This window comes from Gavia stellata, chromosome 4 (assembly GCF_030936135.1).
Source record: "Gavia stellata isolate bGavSte3 chromosome 4, bGavSte3.hap2, whole genome shotgun sequence".
NCBI lineage: Eukaryota > Metazoa > Chordata > Aves > Gaviiformes > Gaviidae > Gavia > Gavia stellata.
In genome coordinates, this window is record NC_082597.1 from 1,390,018 (window position 1) to 1,404,423 (window position 14,406).

Genomic DNA, 14,406 nt, shown 5'->3' on the forward strand with positions numbered 1-14,406 from the left:
GTGCTCCTATGGGATGGGGTGCCCCTATGGGATGGGGTGCCCATGTAGGGTGCCCCTATTGGGACGGGGTGCCCCTACAGGATAGGGTGCCCATATAGGGTGCCCCTATTGAGGTGGGGTTCCCCCTACAGGATGGGGTGCCCATATAGGACAGGGTGCCCATATAGGGTGCTCCTATGGGATGGGGTGCCCCTGCGGGATGGGGTGCCCATATAGGGTGCCCATAGGGGACGGGGTGCCCCTATAGGATAGGGTGCCCATATAGGGTGCCCCTATTGAGACGGGGTTCCCCCTACAGGATGGGGTGCCCATATAGGGTGCTCCTATGGGATGGGGTGCCCCTACGGGATGGGGTGCCCCTGTAGGGTGCCCCTATTGGGACAGGGTGCCCATATAGGGTGCTCCTATGGGATAGGGTGCCCCTACGGGACGGAGTGCCCATATAGGGTGCCCATAGGGGACGGGGTGCCCATATGGGACGGGGTGCCCATATGGGGCGCTCCTATGGGATGGGGTGCCCCTACGGGACGGGGTGCCCCTGTAGGGTGCCCCTATTGGGACAGGGTGCCCATATAGGGTGCTCCTATGGGATAGGGTGCCCCTGCGGGACGGGGTGCCCATATAGGGTGCTCCTATGGGACGGGGTGCCCATATGGGACGGGGTGCCCATACGGAGTGCTCCTATGGGATGGGGTGCCCCTACGGGATGGGGTGCCCCTGTAGGGTGCCCCTATTGGGACAGGGTGCCCATATAGGGTGCTCCTATGGGATAGGGTGCCCCTGCGGGACGGAGTGCCCATATAGGGTGCCCATAGGGGACGGGGTGCCCATATGGGACGGGGTGCCCATATGGGGTGCTCCTATGGGATGGGGTGCCCCTACGGGACGGGGTGCCCCTGTAGGGTGCCCCTATTGGGACAGGGTGCCCCTGTAGGGTGCTCCTATGGGATAGGGTGCCCCTGCGGGACAGGGTGCCCATATAGGGTGCTCCTATGGGATGGGGTGCCCCTACGGGATGGGGTGCCCCTACGGGATGGGGTGCCCCTGTAGGGTGCCCCTATTGGGACAGGGTGCCCATATAGGGTGCCCATAGGGGACGGGGTGCCCATATGGGGTGCTCCTATGGGATAGGGTGCCCCTGCGGGATGGGGTGCCCATATGGGGTGCCCATAGGGGACGGGGTGCCCCACCTGCTGCAGGGGGGTGTACTTGACGGTGTAGGAGTAGTCGTGGTTGTCGATGACCTCGAAGTCGCGCACGGCGGGGCCCGGCCCCGGCCCCCCAAACTGCACCTCCAGGGGGGCCTTCCCCGCCCCCTTCGTCTGCACCGTGAAGTGGGTGGGCTTCCCCACCTCCACACCTGCGCCGCACCGTCAGCACCCATCGCCGCCCGGCCCCACGGCACCCCAGGGTCCCTGCCCTCCAGCACCCATCCCCATAGCCCCTGCCCCACGGCACCCACCGCCCCCCAGCACCAACAGCCCCTGCCCCACAGCACCCACCGCCCCCCAGCACCCATCCCCATGGCACCCATGGCCCCCCAGCACCCACGGCACCCCAGCACCCATCCCCACGGCACCCACAGCCCCCCAGCACCCATCCCCACGGCACCCACAGCCCCCCAGCACCCATCCCCACGGCACCCACAGCCCCCCAGCACACACAGCCCCTGCCCCACGGCACCCACGGCCCCCCAGCACCCATCCCCACGGCACCCACAGCCCCCCAGCACACACAGCCCCCACCCCACGGCACCCACGGCCCCCCAGCACCCATCCCCATGGCACCCACGGCCCCCCAGCACACACAGCCCCTGCCCCACGGCACCCACGGCCCCCCAGCACCCATCCCCATGGCACCCATGGCCCCCCAGCACCCACGGCACCCCAGCACCCATCCCCACGGCACCCACGGCCCCCCAGCACCCATCCCCATGGCACCCATGGCCCCCCAGCACCCACGGCACCCCAGCACCCATCCCCACAGCACCCACAGCCCCCCAGCACCCATCCCCATGGCACCCATGGCCCCCCAGCACCCATCCCCATGGCACCCACGGCCCCCCAGCACACACAGCCCCTGCCCCATGGCACCCACAGCCCCCCAGCACCCATCCCCATGGCACCCATGGCCCCCCAGCACCCATCCCCATGGCACCCACAGCCCCCCAGCACACACAGCCCCCCAGCATCCATCCCCACGGCACCCACAGCCCCCCAGCACACACAGCCCCCACCCCACGGCACCCACGGCCCCCCAGCACCCATCCCCACGGCACCCACAGCCCCCCAGCACCCATCCCCATGGCACCCACAGCCCCCCAGCACCCACGGCCCCCCAGCACCCATCCCCACAGCACCCACAGCCCCCCAGCACCCACAGCCCCCCAGCATCCATCCCCACGGCACCCACAGCCCCCCAGCACACACAGCCCCCACCCCACGGCACCCACGGCCCCCCAGCACCCATCCCCATGGCACCCACAGCCCCCCAGCACACACAGCCCCTGCCCCACGGCACCCACGGCCCCCCAGCACCCATCCCCATGGCACCCATGGCCCCCCAGCACCCATCCCCATGGCACCCACGGCCCCCCAGCACACACAGCCCCTGCCCCACGGCACCCACAGCCCCCCAGCACCCATTCCCATGGCACCCACAGCCCCCCAGCACACACAGCCCCCACGGCCCCTCAGCACCCATCCCCATGGCACCCACGGCCCCCCAGCACCGGCCCCATGGCACCCACGGCCCCCCAGCACCCACGGCCCCATCCCCACGGCACCCACAGCCCCTTGGCACCCATCCCCCCGGCACCCACAGCCCCCCGGCACCCACAGCCCCTGCCTGATGGCACCCACGGCCCCATGGTACCCACAGCCCCATGGCACCCACGGCACCCCATCCCCTCACCGGTCCGGCTGAGCCCAGGTCCCTCCGCCTTGACCTTGCTGGCGTCGTGGGACGGGTCCACCTTGATGCGGAAGGGGCTGCTGGGGATCTCCTGAGGTGGCGAGACGGTGGCACGGTGACACAGCGACACGGTGACATGGTGACAGAACCCCCCCCATGACCTCAGCAGGCAGGGAGGCGACACCCCGGGCACCCGGTGTGGGGCCGGAGGGGTGCGCGGTACCTGGTTGGCGAAGAGCACCATGATGGTGTAGAGCCCGGCGCCCGGCGGCGTGTACTTCACCGTGAAGGTGTCGTTGTCGTTCTTGATGATGTCGAAGTCGATGTCGGCCTCCAGCGGCCCCACCACGCCGGGGGCGCACTTGATCCCGATGCTCACGTCACCTGTGAGGTGTCACCCCGTCACCCTGCTCCCCTGGGGTGGCACCAGGGGATGGGGTGGGACCAGGGACGATGGACATGGGGTGCTGGACCAGGAGCAGGGACGATGGGCCAGGGATGATGGAGCAGGACCGGAGGTGATGGATGCAGGACCAGGACCAGGGATGATGGACCAGGGATGAGAGATGATGGACCAGGGATGAGAGATGATGGACCAGGGATGAGGGACCAGGACCAGGGATGCAGGAACAGGGATGCTGGATGCTGGACCAGGAATGATGGACCAGGACCAGAGATGATGGATGATGGACCAGGACCAAGGATGATGGACCAGGGATGGTGCATGAGGACCAGGGAAGAGGGATGCAGGACCAGGGATGCTGGGACGGGGTGATGGACCAGGACCAAGGATGATGGACATGGGATGATGGATGCTGGACCAGGGATGATGGATCAGGTATGGTGCATGAGGACCAGAGATGAGGGATGCAGGACCAGGGATGAGGGATGGAGGACCAGGGATGCTGGGGCATGGGGTGATGGACCAGGACCAGGGATGGCGGATATGGGATGATGGTTGAGGACCAGGGATGATGGATGATGGACCAGGGATGCTGAGACAGGGGTGATGGACCAGGACCAGGGATGGTGGACATGGGATGATGGATGAGGACCAGGGATGATGGATGATGGAACAGGGATGCTGAGACAGGGGTGATGGACCAGGACCAAGGATGGAGGACCAGAGACGCTGGACCAGGGATGCTGGGACAGGGTGATGGACCAGGACCAAGGATGATGGACATGGGATGATGGACATGGGATGATGGGATGCAGGACCAGGGATGATGGACCAGGGATACAGGTCATGGGCGTCATGCCCACAGAGGGTTCCCCGTGGGTGCTGGGTGCCCCCCCGGGGGTGGGTACCCACCCTGCCCGGCCTCGCTGCAGTCGACGGTGAAGTAGGTGGGCTCGTTGGCCTTCAGCCCCGTCTTCTCCACGCCCGGCCCGTAGACCTTCACCCTGCCGGGGTGGCTGCCCTCCCCCACGCTCACCTGCGGGCACGGGGCACCCAGGGTGCCGTCAACCCCTCCCCAGGCCTGGCACCCCACACACCCCATCACCCTCTCCGGGACCCCGTGGGTCTGGGACCCCCATCTCTGTGCCCAGCACCCCATGGGACCTCCGTGACCCACACCTGGCACCCCAACATCCTACATGCCTGGATGCCTGGCACCCCATCCCCATCACCCATGGGACCCCCATCCCCACCCCAGCATCCTGTCTCCATCCCCAGCACCCCATGGACCAGACCCTCATCCTCATCCCGGTACCCCAGCACCCCATGGGACCCCCATCTCCCCACGATTCACCCCATGGGCCCCCATGGCCAGCTCAGCACCCCATGGGACCCCCATTTCCACGCCCATCATCCCATGGGCCCCCCATGGCCAGCTCAGCACCCCATGGGCCCCTCATCTCCCCATGGGCCCCCCATGGCCAGCTCAGCACCCCATGGGACCCCCATCTCCACACCCATCACCCCATGGGCCCCCCATGGCCAGCTCAGAACCCCATGGGACCCCCATCTCCACACCCATCACCCCCCAGGCCACCCCATGGCCACCCCAGCACCCCATGGGACCCCCATCTCCACACCCATCACCCCCCAGGCCACCCCATGGCCACCCCAGCACCCCATGGGACCCCCATCTCCACACCCATCACCCCCCAGGCCACCCCATGGCCACCCCAGCACCCCGTTGGACCCCCATCTCCACACCCATCACCCCATGGACCACCCATAGCCACCCCAGCACCCCATGGGACCCCCTCCATGGCACCCACGCGGAAGGGGCTGCGGGGGGTGGTGACGCCCCCCCAGGTGACGATGACGGTGTGCTTGATGGCCTTGGTGGGCACGTAGACGCAGTGGTAGGTGCCGTCCCCGTTGTCCTTCACCTTGATGTCGATGGGGAAGCCCTCGGCGTCCTGCGGGCAATGGGTGGGGGCGTGAGGGGACCCACCGGCACCCACCAGCACCCATCAGCACCCACCAGCACCCACCAGCACCCTACCTGGGCGTAGAGCTTGAGGGGGCCCTTGCCGGCGCCGCGGGTGTCGATGGTGAACTCGGCCGGCCGCTCCACGATGCAGCCGGTTGGCTCCAGCCCCGGCCCAAAGGCCTTCACCTATGGGTGGGGGTCAGGGTGGGGGGGGTCAGGGTGGCATCAGCGTCCCCAGGACCCATGGTGGGGGAGGGTAGGGAGAGCAGCGCAGGGGGGTGCAAAGATGGGGGATAGCACCCATGGGTGCAAAGAGAGGGAGCAGTAGCCAGGGGTGCAGGGGGTGCCCGGATAGGGGGTAGCACCCAGGGGTGCAGGCAGTGCAAAGATGGGGAGCAGCACCCAGGGGTGCAGGGGGTGCTCAGATAGCGGGCAGCACCCATGGGTGCAAAGACAGGGAGCAGCACCCGGGGGTGCAGGGGGTGCTCAGATAGCGGGTAGCACCCATGGGTGCAAAGACAGGGAGCAGCACCTGGGAGTGCAGGGGGTGCTCAGATAGTGCATAGCACCCATGGGTGCAAAGACAGGGAGCAGCACCTGGGGGCGCAGGGGGTGCTCGGATAGTGGGTAGCACCCATGGGTGCAAAGACAGGGAGCAGCACCCGGGGGTGCGGGGGGTGCTCAGATAGCGGGCAGCACCCATGGGTGCAAAGACAGGGAGCAGCACCCGGGGGTGCAGGGGGTGCTCAGATAGTGCATAGCACCCATGGGTGCAAAGACAGGGAGCAGCACCTGGGGGCGCAGGGGGTGCTCGGATAGTGGGTAGCACCCATGGGTGCAAAGACAGGGAGCAGCACCTGGGGGCGCAGGGGGTGCTCGGATAGTGGGTAGCACCCATGGGTGCAAAGACAGGGAGCAGCACCCGGGGGTGCGGGGGGTGCTCAGATAGCGGGCAGCACCCATGGGTGCAAAGACAGGGAGCAGCACCCGGGGGTGCAGGGGGTGCTCAGATAGTGCATAGCACCCATGGGTGCAAAGACAGGGAGCAGCACCTGGGGGCGCAGGGGGTGCTCGGATAGTGGGTAGCACCCATGGGTGCAAAGACAGGGAGCAGCACCCAGGGGTGCAGGGGGTGCTCAGATAGCGGGCAGCACCCATGGGTGCAAAGACAGGGAGCAGCACCCGGGGGTGCAGGGGGTGCTCAGATAGCGGGTAGCACCCATGGGTGCAAAGACAGGGAGCAGCACCTGGGGGCGCAGGGGGTGCTCAGATAGTGGGTAGCACCCATGGGTGCAAAGAGAGGGAGCAGTAGCCAGGGGTGCAGGGGGTGCCCGGATAGGGGGTAGCACCCATGGGTGCAAAGAGAGGGAGCAGTAGCCAGGGGTGCAGGGGGTGCCCGGATAGGGGGTAGCACCCATGGGTGCAGGCAGTGCAAAGATGGGGAACAGCACCCAGGGGTGCAGGGGGTGCTCAGATAGCGGGCAGCACCCATGGGTGCAAAGACAGGGAGCAGCACCCAGGGGTGCAGGGGGTGCTCAGATAGCAGGTAGCACCCATGGGTGCAAAGACAGGGAGCAGCACCCAGGGGTGCAGGGGGTGCTCAGATAGCAGGTAGCACCCATGGGTGCAAAGACAGGGAGCAGCACCCAGGGGTGCAGGGGGTGCTCAGATAGTGGGTAGCACCCATGGGTGCTCAGATAGCGGGCAGCACCCATGGGTGCAGGGGGTGCCCAGACAGGATGCAATGCCCACGGGTGCAGGGGGTGCCAGCGGGGTCTGTGCACGGTGACAAGGGACAGTGGGTGCCACTGCACAGCAGCTGCAGGTGGGGGGGGGCGTAAGGGGGTGCAATGGGGTTCATTGGGGCACAGCAGGGTGCTATGGGGTGCAATGGGGCGCAGTGGAGTGCAATGGGGTGCAGCAAGGCACAGCAGGGTGCTATGGGGTTCAATGGGGTGCAATGGGGCTCAGCAGGGCACAATGGGGCACACTGGGGTGCAAATGGGTGCAGTGGGGTGCAATGAAGCACTATGGGGTGCAGTGGGGCACAGCTGGGTGCAACAGGGCTCAGCAGGGTGCAATGGGACACAGTGGGGTGCAATGGGGCATAGTGGGGCGCAGCAGGGTGCTATGGGGCGCAACGGGGCACAGCTGGGTGCTGTGGGCTTCTATGGGGCACAGCAGGGTTCAGTGGGCTTCTATGGGGCACAGCAGGGTGCTATGGGGCACAGTAGGGCGCTATGGGGCACAGCAAGGTTCAATGGGATGCTATGGAGCACAGCGGGGTGCAATGGGCTTCTATGGGGCGCAGCAAGGTGCAATGGGGCACTATGGGGCACAGCGGGGTGCTGTGGGGCACAATGGAGAGCAGCAGGGTGCAATGGGGTGCAATGGGGCACAGTGAGGCACAGCAGGGTGCTACGGGGCACAGCTGGGTGCTGTGGGCTTCTATGGGGCACAGCAGGGTGCAACAGGGCACTATGGGGCACAGCAGGGTTCAGTGGGCTTCTATGGGGCTCAGCAGGGCACTATGGGGCACAGTAGGGTTCAGTGGGCTTCTATGGGGCGCAGCAGGGCGCTATGGGTCACAGTAGGGGCGCTATGGGGCACAGCCAGGTGCAACGGGGCACTATGGAGCACAGCGGGGCGCAATGGGCTTCTATGGGGCGCAGCCAGGTGCAAGGGGGCACTATGGGGCACAGCGGGGTGCTATGGGGCACAGCGGTACCTTCTCGGGGAAGGAGCCGGTGGGGGCGGGCAGGACGTGGGCGATGAAGGGACTGTCCTTGATGTCCTCGTCGTCGCAGACCACGTGGACGGCGTACTCCCCCGCCTCGGTCGGCCAGTACCGCACGTCGCAGGAGCCGTCCCCCTTATCGTCACACTCGATCCTGGCCTGCGAGGGGCCCTCGATGGAGAATCCTGGGGGGGGGGGACACACCCCGCCAGGGGGACACGGTCAGCCGGGGTCCCCAGAGCCACGTCACCCACCCCCGGACTCGTGTCCCCAAGGTGAGGTCCCCCCAGCCTGCGCCCGTGTCCCCAGGGTGCTGCCACCCAATAGGGGTCCATGGCCACGTCCCTGTGGTGGTGACCCCCCAGCCCTGGTCTCCACTGCGGTGTCCCCCAGTCTGTGTCCGTGTCCCCAAGGTGGCGACCCCCAAGTTCTTCTCTCCATCGTGATGTCCCTCAACCTGTGCCCTTGTCCCCAAAATGGTGCCACCCACTATGGCTCCATGTCCCCATGGTGGTGACCCCCAAGTTCTTGTCTCCATTGTGATGTCCCTCAGCCTGTACCCGTGTCCCCAAGATGGTGCCACCCACTATGGCTCCATGTCCCCATGGTGGTGACCCCCCAGCCCTGGTCTCCACTGCAGTGTCCCCCAGCCTGTGCCCATGTCCCCATCTTCATGCTCCTCACTCCATGCCCACGTCCCCACCATGGGGTCCCCCACTCCGTGCCCACATCCCCACGATGGTGCCACCCAGCCTGTCCCCACATCCTCACCACGGTGCCCACGTACCCACCGTGGTGCCACCCAGCCTGTCCCCACCACGATGTCCTCCCACTCCATGCCCACGTCCCCACCACAGTGCCACCCAGCCTGTCCCCACGTCCCCACCGTGGTGCCACTCAATATGTCTCCATGTCCCCACCGTGGTGCCCCCCACTCCGTCCCCACGTCCCCACCACGGTGCCACCCAATATGTCTCCATGACCCCACCGTGGTGCCCCCCACTCCGTGCCCACGTCCCCATCATGGTGCCACCCAGCCTGTCCCCACGTCCCCACCATGATGCCCTCCCACTCCGTGCCCACGTCCCCACCACGGTGCCACCCAGCCTGTCCCCATGTCCCCACCACAGTGCCACCCAGCCTGTCCTCACGTCCCCACCACAGTGCCACTCAATATGTCTCCATGTCCCCACCGTGGTGCCCCCCACTCCGTGCCCACGTCCCCACCACGGTGCCACCCAGCCTGTCCCCACGTCCCCACCACCGTGCCACCCAATATGTCTCCATGACCCCACCGTGGTGCCCCCCACTCCGTCCCCACGTCCCCACCATGGTGCCACCCAGCCTGTCCCCACGTCCCCACCATGATGTCCTCCCACTCCATGCCCACGTCCCCACCACAGTGCCACCCAGCCTGTCCCCACCACGATGCCCTCCCACTCCGTGCCCACGTCCCCACCATGGTGCCACCCAATATGTCTCCATGTCCCCACCGTGGTGCCCTCCCAATTAGTGCCCACATCCCCACCACAGTGCCACTCAATATGTCTCCATGTCCCCACCATGGTGCCCCCCACTCCGTGCCCACGTCCCCACCATGGTGCCACCCAGCCTGTCCCCACGTCCCCACCATGGTGCCACCCAGCCTGTCCCCACGTCCCCACCACGGTGCCCCCCACCCCGAGCCCCCCACCCCCGGGTGCCCCCGCTCACCCAGGGTGCCCACTTCGGTGCCGATGGCTTCCACCACGAAATCAGCCGATCGACCCACCACGCCGCCCTCCAGCCCCGGCCCCCAGGCCCGCACCTTCTGGGACCCCGGCTCGGGGGCCACCTGCACCTCGAAGGGGCTGCGGGCACCGCGTCAGCACGGGGTGGGGTGGGGTGGGGCCACGCATGCCCCCCACTTTGGGCGCACACACACCCCTCTCCCCTTGGGAGCCTGGTGGGGCTGGGTGCAGACGCGGGGGGTCCCCCCCCGCGTCTGCACCCAGCCCCACCAGGCTCCCAAGGGTGGGGTGGGGGTCCCCATGGGTGGGGGGGTCCCCATGGGTGGGGGGGGGGGTATCAACTGACCTGCGGGGGATGGCGTAGCCACCCCAGGTGATGGCCACCTGGTACTTGCCGGGCACCCTGGGGTGGTACTCGCACTCATAGACGCCGTCACCCGCGTCCCGCACCGTCACCGGCTCCTCCGTCCCCTCTGCGTAAAGCGGAGGGTGGGGGGGTGTCAGATGGGGGCACCCCCCCCCCCCCCCCCAACATCGTTCCCCCCATGCACCCACCATGAGCATCGTGCCCCCCAACCACGCAACCCTCGTGGGCACCCTCCTCCCCATCACGCACCCATCCACCCCCTCCCCACGGACACCCCTCTGGTGCCCCCCACCCATGCAGCCACCACGGGCACCCCCACGGGACCCCCCCCAGCCGTGGACCACCCACCCTTGCACCCCACACGCCCGTCCTTGCACCCACACCCTTGCACCCGCGCCCTCGCCCCCCCCCGCGCCCTCGCCCCCCCCTTGCACACTCACTGGGCCCCTTGATGAGCACCCGCAGGTCCCCGGTGCCAGCACCCTTGGTGAGCACCCTGAAGTCGGCCGTCTCCTGCACCCGTACGCCCTTGGGCTGCAGCCCCCGGCCCGTGGCCCGGCACGCCGAGGGGGTGCACGCTGCCGGTATACGGGGGCACCCTCAGCACCCAGCGTTGTCAGCAGCACCCATGGGTGCTGGGGGGTGGCTGGGTTGGGGGGGGTCCCAGGGAAGGGTTTATGGGCACTGGTGGGGGGCGCGGGGCAGAGGGGGGAGACATGGGGACACCCTGGGGACAGAGGGTGCCACGGGGACACCCTGGGACATAAGGGTGCCGTGGGGACACCCTGGGGACAGAGGGTGCCATGGGGTCCCCAGGGGTGCCACGGGGACACCCTGAGACATAAGGGCGCTGTGGGGACACCCTGGGGACAGAGGGTGCCACGGGGTCCCCAGGGGTGCCACGGGGACACCCTGAGACATAAGGGTGCTGTGGGGACACCCTGGGGACAGAGGGTGCCATGGGGACCCCAGGGGCATAAGGGTGCTGTGGGGACACCCTGGGGATGCCGGGGTGCCACAGGGTCCCCAGGGGCGTAAGGGTGCCACAGGGCACCCTGGGGACACCCTGAGACATAAGGGTGCCACGGGGACCCCAGGGGTGCCACAGGGACACCCTGAGACATAAGGGTGCTGTGGGGACACCCTGGGGACAGAGGGTGCCATGGGGACCCCAGGGGCATAAGGGTGCTGTGGGGACACAGGGGTGCCATGGGGACACCCTGGGGCATAAGGGTGCTGTGGGGACACAGGGGTGCCACGGGGACACCCTGGGGCATAAGGGTGCTGTGGGGACACAGGGGTGCCACGGGGACACCCTGGGGCATAAGGGTGCTGTGGGGACACCCTGGGGACAGAGGGTGCCATGGGAACCCCAGGGGCATAAGGGTGCTGTGGGGACACAGGGGTGCCGTGGGGACACCCTGGGGCATAAGGGTGCCATGGGGACACCCTGGGGATGCCAGGGTGCCACAGGGTCCCCAGGGGCATAAGGGTGCCACGGGGCACCCTGGGGACACCCTGAGACATAAGGGTGCCACGGGGACACCCTGGGGACACAGGGGTGCCATGGGGACACCCTTGGGGCCTAGGACAACCACAGGGGTGCATGGGGAAACTGTGGACACTGATGGGTGCCATGAGGCCACCTGGGGAATTGATGGGTGTCATGGGGCCACTGTGGGCACTGATGGGGACATGGCAGGGACACCCCCGGGGCAGGTCTCACCTTCAGCCACGTTGACGGTGAAGGGGCTCTTGGGGATCTGGGCGCCGGCGTAGGTGACGCAGACGGTGTGTGGCCCCTCCAGGACGGGCCGGTAGGTGCAGCGGTAGATGTTGTCCCCTTTGTCCTCCAGCATCACCTCCACTGTGTCCCGCCGGCCCTGGGGGTCCACGATCACCACCCCCACGTCGCCCGGACCGGCCCCTGCCACCGCGAGGACACGGGCTCAGTGCCGCCCAGCCATGCCATGGCCATGCCGCCATGAGGCCGTGGCCCCGGAGCCACCTGGCCATGCCATGGCCATGCCACCACGAAGACGTGGCCCCAGAGCCACCTGGCCATGCCATGGCCATGCCACCACGAAGACGTGGTCCCAGAGCCACCAGCTCATGCCACGGCCAGGCCACCATGCATGGCCTCAGAGCCACCAGGCCATCCCATGGCCATGCCACCACGAGGACATGGCCTCAGTGCCAGCCAGCCACGCCATGGCCATGCCACCACAAGGACATGGCCTCAGTGCCACCCAGCACCACCATGGCCATGCCACCATGAGGACATGGCCCAGAGCCAACAGGCCATCCCATGACCACAGCACCAGGAGGATGTGGCCTCCATGCCACCAGGCCATGCCATGGCCATGCCACCATGAGGACGTGGTTCCAGAGCCACCTGGCCATGCCATAGTCATGCCACACCTCAGCATCCCTGGCCACGTCACAGCAAGGACGTGACCCCAGTGCCGCCAGGCCATGACGCAGTGAGGAACACCCAGCCAAGCCAGGGCAAGGACACGGGCTGAGTGCCACCTGGCCGTGTCATTGCTGTGCCACCATAAGGACATGTCAGTGCCACCTGGCCATGCTACCATGACAACATGGCCCCAGAGCCATGAGGCCATACCATGGCCATGCCACCACAAGGACAGAGTCTCAGTGCCAGCCAGCACCACCATGGCCATGCCACCATGACAACATGGCCCAGAGCCACCAGGCCATGCCATGGCCACGCCATGAGGACACGGTCTCAGTGCCAGCCAGCCATGCCATGGCCACGCCATCATGAGGACACAGCCCCAGAGCCACCAGGCCATCCCATGGCCATGCCACCATGACAACATGGCCCCCGAGCCAGGAGGCCACATCACAGCAATACCACAATGAGGACATGGCCCCAGAGCCACCAGGCCACGCCACGGCCATGCCACCACGAAGACATGGCCTCGGTGCCACCCAGGACCACCATGGCCGTGCCACCATGAGGACATGTCCGCAGGGCCACCAGGCCATGCCATGGCCATGGTCTCAGTGCCAGCCAGCCATGCCATGGCCACGCCATCATGAGGACACAGCCCCAGAGCCACCAGGTCATGCCATGGCCATGCCACCACGAGGACATGGCCTCGGTGCTACCCAGCACCACCATGGCCGTGCCACCATGAGGATGTGTCCGCAGAGCCACCAGGCCACGCCATGGCCACGCCACCATGACGACACAGCCCCCGAGCCAGGAGGCCACGCCACAGCCATACCACAATGAGGACATGGCCCCAGAGCCACCAGGCCACGCCACGGCCACACCACCAGGAGAACATGGCACCAGAGCCACCAAGCCATGCCACGGCCATGCCACCATGAGGACATGGCCTCGGTGCCACCCAGCACCACCATGGCCATGCCACCATGTGGACATGGCCCAGAGCCACCGGGCCGTCCCATGGCCGTGCCATGAGGACATGGTCTTGGTGCCACCCAGCCATGCCATGGCCACGCCACCATGAAGACATACCCTCAATGCCACCCAGCACCACCACGGCCGTGCCACGCCTCATTGCCACCACCCCCTGCCACATCCCCACACCTCCCCGGAGCAGAGACCCCCACCCCACCCCGTGCGTGGTGGCCACCGGAGCCCACCTGCGGTGTAGATGTCGAAGTAGGTGGGCTTGTTGGCCACGTTGCCAACGGGCTCCAGGCCGGGGCCACGTGCCGTCACCTTGTTGGCGTCCCCCAGGGCCATGCCCACGTTGACGCCGAAGGGGCTCTTGTCGATGTTCTGCCCCGCAAACAGCACCGTCACCTGTGGGACAGGGTGGGGGTCAGGGGTGGCCGTGGCCCCCAATGCCACCCCAGCCGGCACCTCGGTGACACCTCCCACAGGGGACACGAAGCGGGACACCCCGAAGACCCCCGGTGCAACGTCCTGAAGGGGATCCCCCAGCGCTGACCCCCCCAGGGACCCCTTATTGCCCCACCCGGGGACCCTGATGCAATAGCCAGTGGGGACCCAAACGGGACCCCCAAGGGACCCCTATTGCAATACTCTCGGGGACCCCCAGCACCCCTCCGGCGCCGAGGGCCCCCCCACCCCCTCCCCTCCCTACATCCCGGGTGCAGGGGGGACTCACCCCCCCGAGACACATGTTGGGGGGGTGCTGTGGGTGCTCACCTTGTGCAGCCCCCCAACCTTGGGGACGTAGGTGACGCTGTATGTCCGCTTCTTGTCATTGTTGGGGACCACCTTAGCCTGGAGAGGAGGGGGAACCC

The 14,406-nt window shown here is 67.4% G+C and overlaps 1 protein-coding gene across 1 annotated transcript in view; it reads right to left on the reverse strand.

The window, feature by feature from the left end:
* Positions 1 to 14,406, reverse strand: part of FLNC (filamin C) — a 57,634-nt gene that overhangs the window by 35,763 nt on the left and 7,465 nt on the right. Inside the window, 13 exon segments of the mRNA XM_059815986.1 lie at positions 1,191 to 1,360; positions 2,914 to 3,004; positions 3,137 to 3,297; positions 4,229 to 4,352; positions 5,146 to 5,289; positions 5,376 to 5,489; positions 8,032 to 8,225; positions 9,754 to 9,890; positions 10,117 to 10,243; positions 10,578 to 10,715; positions 11,864 to 12,064; positions 13,777 to 13,939; positions 14,309 to 14,386. Of these exon segments, the coding sequence (XP_059671969.1) occupies positions 1,191 to 1,360; positions 2,914 to 3,004; positions 3,137 to 3,297; positions 4,229 to 4,352; positions 5,146 to 5,289; positions 5,376 to 5,489; positions 8,032 to 8,225; positions 9,754 to 9,890; positions 10,117 to 10,243; positions 10,578 to 10,715; positions 11,864 to 12,064; positions 13,777 to 13,939; positions 14,309 to 14,386 (1,842 nt within the window).